General features: G+C 32.5%; 1 protein-coding gene across 1 annotated transcript; it reads left to right on the top strand.

The window, feature by feature from the left end:
* Positions 1 to 8,041: 8,041 nt before the first annotated feature.
* On the top strand, positions 8,042 to 11,394 carry LOC105176121 (U-box domain-containing protein 9). The gene is made up of 2 exons (XM_011098827.3): positions 8,042 to 8,476; positions 10,197 to 11,394. The coding sequence occupies exons 1-2, from the start codon at positions 8,145 to 8,147 to the stop codon at positions 11,047 to 11,049; spliced, it is 1,185 nt and encodes a 394-aa protein (XP_011097129.1). The 5' UTR covers positions 8,042 to 8,144; the 3' UTR covers positions 11,050 to 11,394.
* Positions 11,395 to 12,683: the final 1,289 nt, after the last annotated feature.

The following is a 12,683-nucleotide window of genomic DNA, read 5'->3' as shown; positions in this document are numbered from 1 at the left end:
ACGTAAATCTTTTGCTACATATGGAGCCATAAAGATGCCAGGATTCGAATTAGATAATTATGAAAAAATTTATGTCCATACTTAATTCAATTAAACTAATCCAATCACAAAGCAAATGTGATACACTTGTTCAGTGATTGATCATTTTTCATAAATTGTACACCAATCATATAACAAGTATATTGCACTTACCATGTGATTGATTCAAATTTAATCTAATTGGATACTAAAAAGAATTTTCCGACAATTATGTGTCTTAAATTTATTATTAGCAAATTGTAGTACTACTGAAAACTTATGTAGGGGCCGGTCAATTCATTTCTTGAGAATTGGGAATGGTGAATGATGAAAAGTTTCATCTTAAAGACAACTTGTCTTCATGTCCCCTTTATTGTACCCACGACGTACACAGTTCTATCAAAGTTCAATTTTGTTTATTCATCTTTATGAAGTCTTGTCTAGATTTAATGAATGTTGTTCTTTTTGTCTCATGGGCTTGTGGGTTGGACTTAATCTTAATTCTGAACGAACCAAGTTCTTGTTTGGGCCCATGATGTTTAATTCCTTAATTAAACATAAGCCCTAATTAATTGATTTACAAGCCCGAACTAATTATGAATTTGTGTGTGACCTCTAGGTTCACAGTTCAGCTAGACTTGGCTTATACCGTATACAATTTAAGTGGCAATTGATTTGCTTATATTAATTAAATCATATTTAATTGTTAACCATTTAATTCAAGAGTACTTTTTAGACATGGGTGGTCACATCGCAATAGTCCATGACATTAAAGAGTTTTTGTGAACCTGTAAGTTATGAATTCCATACAAATACAGTCTTTCTATCAAGCCAATCTCACTATCTAAGTCGAGGGTACGGAATTGCAATTGATTTCCATCTAGAACTTCAATATTTATATATCAATCTGAAATTTGGAGATTCACAAGAATACAAGAGATTCTTTATCATCTCATTATGAGCCACAAATTCTATTTTGAAACTCATCAATCTCCATATATGCTCTGGTTATATCTGATAAGTATCATACTCTTTCGCTTGTAGCTGAAGAACAAACGAGGATTCATTTTCTACTTCGATTTTTAGAAATTAAGTCAAAAATTTCATTATAGTACACTAAGTTTTCATCATATGCTGGAAGAACTACACTTATCAAATATGTTCTTAACACAATTCCCCAATATGTCCCATGACACCTTTCATTTAAATGTTTAATAGAAATGACTACATGGCCGTTAAGAACATCATACCAAAGTACTACTTTTTAAAAATTATAGGACCAAAAATAATAATTCCATGACATATGGATTAAAAGTGTAAAGGTAAAACTACCACATGCTATTTTCCGTTAAAAGTATATCACGAAAATGTGTATAAGACCAAAAGTACTACTTTTTTGAAATTAAAGAACCAAAAGTGATAATCCCTTAATCAATAAGATCAAAAGTAGAAAGACTCTAAATTACAGAACGAAAAATGTTATTTCCCCTTTATAAACAAACCCAATAAACCCTCTTCTTATCTTCACATTAGCAAAAAGTCGTATATATGTGTGTATATATAATAAAGATATTTTATAACACAATAAAAAAATAAATACTACATTATTATTTAGTAACTACATCAAATAATTGTAAGTCCAGTATATAATTATACTCATAAAAATAAATGATTTTGGTTGGCATAAATGATACAAAATTAAACTAGATATACTTCATTAAATTGGTTGCTGGTGCTTTTGTTGCCTCTTCCATGTTGCTCAATTTCATCATCTCCACTTGTTTTCTTCTTATGATCTGTTGCATAACCATACCATTCTTGGCATCATGTGTTCGACCACAGATTCTCATGTTATAAATTGCTGGACAAAGCATTTACCTTGTTTCTTCGGTCTCACCCCATGTTACATTCTGTGTTAAGTAGAATTTGTGCTGGCGAAGGTAATTGGTTTATAAAAGAACAAAAAATTGAAATTACTATACTTTATCTGTTATTGAATTTTTAAGGATTAATTATATTTTGTCATTCGAATTATATCCGTTTTTACGATTAAGGAGCGAATATTCATAGAGTTAATGCATGAAGGTTTGTGAAATGACCGACCTAAGTCGTCCACCTTATTGCCTTTTGTCTGGGGGTGCATATGCGATAGGTTGAATTCGACCCTACATTCAACCTAGTGTACACGATTGAACAGCTAAAGAGGAAACTTGATAGGTTGCGGCAAGCATGGCAACTTCTGAACAACTTAATATTTGGTGGGATTGGATAGGGTTGGCACTCACAACTCAATACCGTGATTGACGAGTTTGGATGTTTCGAGAAGTTATATCGATTATGAAAATTATCACAGTCAAATTACATATGTAACAATGTAGGGTACAATGCACCATTTACAACCTCATCGAATCCACGTTTAGCTAAATACTATTGTTATCTTACACTGAGGCAGCATATTATTGTTAGATGGAAGCAAACTTTAGGAGTATTAGGTGTAATTTTTCAAACTACGGGGGTTTACGTGTAATACACCAAATCTAAGGAAAAAAAAAAGTGTGATTGTCTCAATTATTTATTTTTACTTATATAAAGGTATTATGGAATCTAAAAATTTGCTTTAACTATTAATATTTATAATACATTAATGTTATATGATATAATACAACTAAGTCAATTAAAATATATATGGATGTATATATATGCCATTATGCATGATGTGATATAAATAGTATTTTATCATATTTGAATACAAATTCAAACATACAATAACATATCTCAAACATTTTATTTTAATTCAAAAAATAAATTCAAAAATACTGCACAACTTTTAAAATACACCTACAGATTTTTCAATTTCTCTATCTATTTTTATAAAACAAAATGAATCAAACAAAAAATGACTTCAAACAAAGCGTATCCTTTTCTTTTTGTCCCACGTATTTCAAACCAATTGGTAGGTACGTAATGGAGTACTCTTATCAGTTAATGGTTGCTTTTCAGAATTAATGGCCCGTAGTCGTGAGGATTAAATATACCGATAATTACACTCTCGTATCCTAAAATTTGATATAATTATATGTAAATTTTTTATAATTTAAAAATTACATCTAGTACCCCTAAAGTTTGCTTTCGTTTAACAAATAAGTTCCTTTATTTGTCAAAATCATTAAATTTGTTGATATTAACAAAAAATTTGAATGAGAATTGATATTTACCCTCGATTGATTTGTTATTGACTTATTACAGGTCAAATATTTTTTTTCGAACTAAACTACCTTTATAAGTTTATAACGATGAAAATATATCTACTCATATAGCTTAACGCAAGAACATGTATGAGGGCAATTTGGTCTTAAAAAGGCTTATTTGACATGTAACAAGTCAGTAATAAGTTAATCAGAAGTAAATATAGACTTTTTTTATATTTTTTATTAATATCAGCAAATTCGATAAATTTTGACTAATGGATGGACTTATTTATTAGACAGAAGTAAATATCAGGGGTGTTAGATGTAATTTTTCAAACCACATAGGGTCTATGTGTAATTACACTAAACCTCAAGAGAGGGGAGTGTAATTATCCCTTAAATATAATTTGCGTCTGTGATATGTAAAATGAGCAAATATTCTCTATGAAAAAAAAATTATAAATTACCCCCCTATGTTTCAAAAAATAAAGCAAATTATTCCCCTATGTTTTAAAAAATGAAACAAATTACCCCTATCAATTGTTTAAATATGGGATAATTTGTTTTATTTTCCGAAACAAAGGAGGTAATTTGCTATTTTATTTTTTTATAAAGGGTATTTTGCTCATTTTTTATATCACAAGGGATAAATCGTATTTTTTTCAAGTGGCGATGTATAAATTACTATTTTACTTTTGTTAATTCCTTTTAAAAGAAAAAATATCTAAAAGAATGTAAAAGAGTAATTATGAGAATGGATAAAATAAATAATTCATAGAGCATATTAATTTCAAAAATATTTTAATTTTTTAAAAAAATAAATAAATTTATAATTTATAATTTAAAATGACATTTTAGTCATTCATCCAAAAATTAGATGAAAACCTAACATAATCTAACAGAATGAGTTCGTTGTTGGACATACATTAAAAGTGGGAGGTATTGTAATTTTTTAAATAATAATAAAATATTTTTAATTATCCAAACCTTATGAAAGGTGGTTGTAATTTACGCAACAAGGTTTGTATACTATATTTAACTACAAATAAAAGAAGGAGATACAGTCCGACAATTCAAAAGTTCACACTCGGAAGATTTTTATCAAAATAGAGCTCAACTTAACAAATTTAATTCTTTTTTTTTGCCAAGGTGCGTCTTATAAGGAACTATCAATTCTGTATTACGTAAAATATGTGTCAATCATTCATACACTCAATACTTAAAATATCATGTGAAGCATATGAACCATCAATTTACACATGTACAACTAATGGACTGATGGCATGTGATTGCTACATTCCCAGCATCTCTAATACCCCCAATAAGAAAAAGTTGGACAGAAAAAGACACATGGTTAATGAATCACATGATACATATATATGGACATCTAGCCAAGATTTTTAGTGATTTTTTTGCAGACAATAAATATTGGATTAATTGTAAAAAAATAAAATAAAAATAATTCGATATAGTCCAAGTTGGTAGCTGGTCAGTTCATACAAGAACATTAAATTATAATATGACATGTATGCCTAATTATTTTCTTAAAAGTAATTTGTAGTGGTGATAATTAAAGTAAATCTGTATTTTTAGTCCCATAAAATAATTTCGTGTTACAAGATTTTGATTTTAATCCCTACTTTTGATAAAAATGTTCGGGGCGTTTGCAAAAGTTTAAGAAAATTGATAGTATTTGAAAGTAATAGTTATAGATAAGAAGAAAAAAAATGACGAGGAAGTGTTTGGTAAAAAAAAAAAAATTATCAGCTTATATTTGTGAAATTACTTAACTATCCTGGTGGGTGGGTAGATTATAGTCATTAGATAGTTTCGAAATACACGAAAAATAGTTAGGACATAAAAGTCATAAAAAAGTTCAATTTATTTACATAAAAGATAATTATTACATTTACACCCCTTGATCTATGATCTGTTTATACAAATCGGGGTATCTTTTAAATTATTACACATACACCACCAAAATATTAGCATCATTACACAAAATACTCCTTCTTTTTTGATTGTTATGGTAGTTTCTGTAATTATACAAAAGACAGGGTAATTTGTGTAAATAAATCATAGATCAGAAAATATAAATATAATTATCCCTTTACATACCAACTTACAACTTTCAGCTTAATTTAATATAAGTATAAATTATATTTTTTAAATACCTTCATTTAGCTTAATTTAAGTTATAATTGGAAAACCACTTAATTTAAATTCTTGCAAATACCGCCTAACACATTCGGTCTTGACAAACAACACATCAGATCATTTTTCTTTCTCTCTATTAATAATAATTCGTATAACCATTTCACATGCACATAATCGTTAAATTTATATTTGGAAGCGATCTGCTTCACGTTCGGTCCTATAAAATAGGTTTATTTCTCTTTTAGTCCCATATTTTATAACATTTTAATTTTAATTCAGTTGTTTTATTCTTGAGTATACGACGTACATATAAAATTTTTAAAAAGTTAGATACAATATGCGCGTATCGACATACTTATGTTAAAATAATATTGAATAAATTACAACGACCTCTCTTGAAATTTAATATAATTACGAATACCCCATTGTTATTTAAAAAATTATAAGTACCCCCTCAATTTTAATTCAATTTTTTGTTCATCCTAACATATTCGGTGAATTTTGACCAATGAATAGACTTATTTGTTAGACGGAAGCAAACCTCATAGTGCTAAATGTAATTTTCAAAACTACAAAAAATTTACAAATAATTACACCAAATCTCAAAAAAGAAAAGTATAATTATTCTTAATTTATTAATGAACCTAAAACCAGAATAGTATCATTTGATTCCAAATTACTTTTTGTTACCGACAAAAAATAATCATAATAATAATAATAATTAACAAGGAGGCCCCCCATCTAGGATGGAGGACCTACCAGAATTCCAACTGTCAAGTTAAAGCAAACTAATACAAAAAAGCCCCTTCATCATCAACCAACTACCCTGCCCTCCTCCTGGGGCTGGAAATTATATGAATTTTTTATCACATTTTCGTCCTATATTTTAATATTCTATTAATGTATAAAAGCGAATGTGTATACAATAATACATGAATATAACAGCAGTATGTCTTTTTCGGGATAGTTCAATATTTGGTTTCAAGATTTTATATGAGAATTTTTGTTTTCGAACTTAAGTGTGTATGTAAAAGAAAAAATGATATTAGTATGTAATATCGAGATAGAAAATCTTTCACTAGGTAGATGTGGGGTTAAGGGCGAAAGATCTTCTATCTCACTCTGATACTCCACTTTGATATCATATACTAAGAACTATTTGAATTATAAATTAATTTAATTCTAATTGTTAATTTGAAAAATATGTCTATACTAATATACAAAAGAATATTTATAATCATAATCGAAGATTAGTGATATCGTCGCACTAGTTTTTAAATATAACAGTTATATTGCTAATTAGATAATTTTAAAATTTTATTATAATTATTTTTTTTTAACAAAAGTTACTCCACGTCATTTTAATACTGCTAGACTAATTCTTTTGTTGTACCGAATATAAGTTAAATTGGTTCTTTTAGTTATTTATTTTTTAAATATCTGACGGTTTATATATTTAATTTTTATTTATAATATGAGAAGATTATAATTTTAGTTCGAAAATATGGAGTGGTTGTAATATTAGTCCCATACTGTTGGATAAATACACAGTAGTAAGCCCCAAATACAAAAGCCTTAATCAACTATTACGAGTGGGATGCGAAAACTCTTAATATTACAAATTAATATTACATAAATAACACACATATACATATCAGAATATTTACAAGTCTACAGAAGCAGTGATAGATATAAAAAGATCAAGAAAAACAGTTGGCTCGGGGGGCCAAATCCAGTAGAGGGAGCCCACAGCCACTGTGACCGCCAACCACTACAGCAGTTGCAAGTACCCAAAACTTTCCACAGAAGCTTATTCACACAGACCTACTTAGATTTCCACTAAGGAACTAAGTTCACATAGAACCTTTTAATCGAGAGCAAGAGAAGAGAATGAGGAAGGGGATTTATGTTTGTATTATTCTAACCACCAGAAACAGCAGAGGAAATTTATATAGAGTGAAACCATTGATGATGGTGATAGGAAAGAACAACGGAGGATGAAAACGAAAAGAGCGACAAGGCGACGATGGAGATTCCCGAGACAAGAGAGAGGGGCGGGGGGTATAAATTAGGTTAGGGTTACAACTGCAGGAGATGGATAGATAAATACCAAGAGAGATGTTGTGAGTGAAGTGGGCTGACCCAAGAATGGGCTAAGGCGCAAATTGGGCAGCCATCCACGTGAGTGGTTTTGGATAGTGTAGGTTGGGCCTACCAATGGGTCATGGGCTACAATTTTATTAACACATATTTTTTTAAATAGTAAATATTAGTCCAACACTTTAGAAACGCGTTGCAAAATTAGTTCATACATTAAAAAAATATTGTGAAGTTAGTCTCAAGTTTAATCCTAAATTATAAATTTAGTTCCAAATATTGTAATTTTTTCACGACTGGATTAACTGTGCAATATTTTTTTAACATGTAGGATTAATATTGACTATCTAAAAAAATATGGGAGTAATATTCTAAAACATACTAAACTTTAGTACCACAATTATAATTTTCTTTTAATAATAATTTTTTAAAAATACAAAATTATTTATTATATACATATATAAAGGATATAAATAAATAAATAAATAAAAGATATAAAAAGATCTGAGTGGGGTAGGGTGGGGGGTTGTAACTGTAACTGTTGCTTAACGCCACGGCTGCATTTCTCAACCTTACGTTTCCTCCATTAGTATTTTAGCTCCCGCTTTCTCTCTCTCAGTTTCTCTCTCCAAACGAACTTTTTCTCTCTCCAAATCCCGAAGTTTGGAAGAGAAAATAGTTGAAATGGGCATGGAAGATAGCGGCAGTAGCGGTGGGAGCAGCCACCGCCGCGTTGTCTCTGCAACTTCCGATGCTGATGATGGTACGCCTCGTGCTTCCAGCCCCTCTGCTTCGTCCACCGTGACTCAGACGCTCATGCTTCTGGAGTCGGATGATCCCAATTTGAGAGTGCAGGCAGCGAAGGATATCCGGCGTCTGACCAAGACTTCGCAGCGCTACCGGCGTCACTTCTCCGGCGCCGTTGGGCCACTTGTGGACATGCTGCACTGCGGCTGCGCCGACGCCAACGAGGCTGCGCTCGCCGCAATCCTTAACCTCGCCGTCAAAGACGAAACGTAAGCTCTTCCTGATATATCTCTTCAGAGCCTGTGCTTTGCCTGATTGCAACTTCTGAGTTCAGTTCATTTTTCTGCTGTCAATTTGAAATTCAAGTTGTTCTGGCACCATGGAATTTGGACTCTGGGATTTGGATTTAGGGAAATATTTAGTTTCATGGTGATAAGTTCTTATGTAGAATTTCAAAATCTTTAGGCATAGAAATGATTTTTTTGGCCAATTCTCAGATAAAAGTTCGATTTCTTATGAGGTATTCTCCTTTGCTCTCTCTGTCCCTGGGGTCACTTTCTCTCTTTTTCATTTTTTGGTACACCTTTTTTCTTGGATTCAGCAAATTTGAATATAAAAAACCAAGACATATAGTAGAGAAAGTATTGGTAAGTTTGACTCTCGTTTTTTCTGAAGTCCTTAGAAAATTTAACCTGGCCTCCGAATGTAATATTCCACAAAATTTGAGAACCAGACAGAATAGTGGAAGGCATATTGCTGAAAATTCAATATTTTGTTGGGAATTTTGAATTGTTTCAATAAAATATATAGACGGTTGAATTTATACTTTATCAGTTAATGATGCGTTTGTGCTAGCCGGTTTCTTCCAATATGGATACTTTATTCCATTTTGTCATTTCATCACATCACATATGCAGGCGTATATCTAAAAGAAATGAGCGAATGAGTTGGAGGGATGAAACACTAAACAAATTAAGAGCATCTGAATTGGTCGATTCTGCATTATGCACTAATCAAATTGTTGTAGCAAGAATTATGCTTCGTCTATCCAAAAAGTCGAAAATTCGATAAATTATGGATATTTTGGAGCGATCGAGGCATATTTGCTGCTAAGTGAATAGAATGTCTGGGTATTGAGAAAGTTTGAAATTCAATAAATTATGGACATTTCCGAGCCAATCAACGAATATTCGCTGCTAAGTTAATAGAATGTCTCTGTTTAGAATTAGGCAGGTCTAATGAGGGGTTGGTCCTTTTTTCACGTGTTGCTTTCTCTTTTCTTTTTCTTTTTCTTTCTCTTCGTATCTTTTCTTTTCTATCCATTTCTTTGCTTGTGTCATCTACCCTTTTTCTTTAATCTTGCTTGTGAAGCTATCACATGGATTAGGTTCTGTTTTCTTTTATGGGAAGAAATTCTGTTCCCTTTATCACTGCTAGTCTGGTTCAGGCCATAATTTAATGTTGATTGAGACTAAAGCAATTTGAAATTTGGTGTTGCTCAAAAGGGCTTTTGGTGTAATTATAATATTTGCCTTATCTAGTGGAAAGTACCAACAAGCTCTGTGGTTTAGTGTGTTACATTGTTCGAAAAATTTGAAGAATTATCACAATTTAGTTATTTGGATGAACTATTCTTATTCCTGTGCTTCATATTCGGAATGGTTGGATCCTATTTTGATATCAAAATTAATAGTCTATTAAGTTTAAACCCAGAGAAGTTTTAGCGAAAGGAAAACTCACTGATGAAGTTGCAAATTCCTGGATATTTTGGTGGAAGACAAGTCCTCCTTCTGCCCTCCCTGAGATGGATAATTCACCAAAACGTTGTCCTGACCTTGATTCATTTGTTGGAATGACCTTATTAGATAATATTGTGTATTATGCTCTCCCGCTTATCTGAAATATAAAGCTAGAATTTTCAGTCCCTCAACAGTCCATATGTCTATAACTGTATTCTGATCTGCTAATTCGGATTCGTTTTATTTGCAGGAACAAGATAAATATAATTCATGCCGGCGCCCTAAAACCAATTATTCGCTTCCTTCAGTCAGAGAATGTAACCCTACAGGAATATGCAGCTGCAGCTTTGATCACTTTGTCTGCATCGTCTGTTAACAAGCCAATCATCAGTGCTTCTGGTGCCATCCCTTTCCTTGTAGATATTCTGAGAAATGGGGGCTCACAGGCGAGAACTGATGCTGTATTGGCTCTTTACAACTTATCAACTCATCCTGACAATCTTAGCCTAATCCTCCAAACAGAACCTATTCCTCCCTTGATTAGTTTGCTTAACTCCTCTAAGAGGTCTTCCAAAACAGCAGAAAAGTGTACTGCTTTAATAGAATCTTTGGTGAGTTTTGACGAGGGACGAAGAATGCTCACATCTGAGGAGGGGGGAATACTTGCAGTAGTAGAAATACTTGAGAGTGGATCACTTCAGAGCCGGGAGCATGCAGTTGGAGCACTTTTGAAAATGTGCCAGAGTGATCGTTCCAAATATAGAGAACCAATCCTTAGAGAAGGCGTAATCCCTGGGCTTCTTGAGCTCACGGTTCAAGGAACGGCCAAATCTCAATTAAAAGCACAATCCCTTTTGAAACTGCTGAGAGACAGTCCTTATCCAAGGTCGGAGCTGCAACCCGATACCCTAGAGAATATAGTGTGCAATATTATGTCTCAAATCGATGGGGAAGATCAAACAGGAAAAGCAAAGCAGATGCTTTCTGAGATGGTAAAAGTTAGTATGGAGCAGAGTTTAAGACACTTGCAACAAAGGGCTTTGGTATGCACTCCTGCTGATCTGCCCATAAATAGTTGCTCCCCCGAAGTTCCATCAAAGTAAAAACAAACATTATCCACTCATTAATTCTTGAGATTGTTCTTTTGTGTGAGAGAGAAAAGGAAAAATGAAGTAAGAATGCTAGTCCAGGCCTTTAGTAGGGGTACCAGGTGACTGGTTGCTGTCAATAAAATGATTTTAGTCTAAAGGAGTGAAATATGAATGGTTTGGTTTAGTCAGGTTTTTGTAAAGTCACTATTTGTGTTGAGAAGCTATACAAGATGCAAAGGTTTGTTCCTATACTTCTTGAAATGGGGTGTTGTGCAGTCAACCTTTTACAGGAATGTATATATGATTTTCCCTCAAGAACAAGATTTTTTTGGTGAATTTCTTATTTGTGTTGATCTACATTTATTCACAATGAACTCCATGTTTGTGCAAGTTGTTAAAATGATTTACGCAACACGTGCTATGTTCTCTCGACGACTTCAGCTTGGTTTTTTACATACTATTTTGATATACATTATTATCTATGTCTATCTATACTATTTATTCAGGAGAAGGTATTTAGAAGAATCACTTTGATTGAAAAAATGTATCTGGACTATAACACTTTCGTATATATATTTCCCCTACACCTTTAAAATTTATCAATTTTGATCTATTATTAATTTTTGTCTTAATTTGATTTAATAAATATAACAAAAATTTAAAATATTCACATGTATCAAATGTGCTCTAATATCAATCATATATAATTCATAAGTACAATACTGTCGTGCATATTTCATGAAAGATCGTATTATTTACTTTTGCGGTTAGTTGTTTAATTTTTATGAGTTCAAATATATGAGCCCACCATCATAAAATAATCAACTTCACTACTTAGGGAAGAAGCACAACCAATGCAACGGGTGTATTCGTTTCCAATATCCAAAATAAATTAAAATAATATTTTGAATACTTGTCTATGTTTTAAAAACACATACTTCTCTTAACTTATTTTTATCTATCTCATATAAATAGGGCAAAAGACAATTTTCGTCCCACAACTATAGGCCATTTTCGTTTTAGTCCTGTAAGTTTCTAGGGTTTCAATTTGGTCCCGTAAAACTGAAAAATTCGCAATTTCAGTCCAAATTTGGCCGAAAAAATTTGTGGGTCGCCGAAAAAAGTCACATGCGATGCATGTGACTTTTAAAATTGGGGGCTCGATTCTAATTGGCTGGAAAAGTTGATGTGGCGCATACGTGGAAATTAGAAAAAAAAAAACATACGGGAAATCAAAATCGTGAAATCCCCGCCATTCGCCGCCACCTTCTCTCTTCAATTCCGCCGCCGTTACTTGGAATTTCTAGCCACCACATATACCATTCGATTACCCATAGTAAGGAGAACAAAACCCCTCAACCAATTTTGCGATCCGACCACGACAGAGACTGGGCTTTGAAATTGACCGCCGCGGACAATTTCCGTCGATTCGCCGGCGACAGGACGACCCACGATTGCGGATTGGTACCATTGGATTCGTCTCCTCACTGCGGTTCTAATGGGACCAGTCTCATCCATTTTCATCAACTAGGTGCAAAGATCCATCGTTTTGAAGATCTCAGTTGTCGTCCGCCGCGACTGCACCTTCCGCCGGCGTTTTCTCCTTCGTCTGAACGAACCACCGGCTCGAAAGACCATCGTTGAAT

This window comes from Sesamum indicum, linkage group LG13, assembly GCF_026168435.1.
Source record: "Sesamum indicum cultivar Baizhima isolate 11 linkage group LG13, ASM2616843v1, whole genome shotgun sequence".
In the NCBI taxonomy this organism is placed as follows: Eukaryota; Viridiplantae; Streptophyta; class Magnoliopsida; order Lamiales; family Pedaliaceae; genus Sesamum; species Sesamum indicum.
The sequence above is the reverse complement of the archived record's forward strand: the minus strand, read 5'-3'. Positions and strand labels throughout refer to the sequence as shown.

Excerpts from the sequence above, each read along its gene's own strand:
- LOC105176121 (XM_011098827.3), top strand. The coding sequence starts at position 8,145 with ATGGGCATGGAAGATAGCGGCAGTAGCGGTGGGAGCAGCCACCGCCGC. Across the intron at positions 8,477-10,196 it reads CTCGCCGTCAAAGACGAAAC|GAACAAGATAAATATAATTC; the intron begins GTAAGCTCTTCC and ends TTTTATTTGCAG.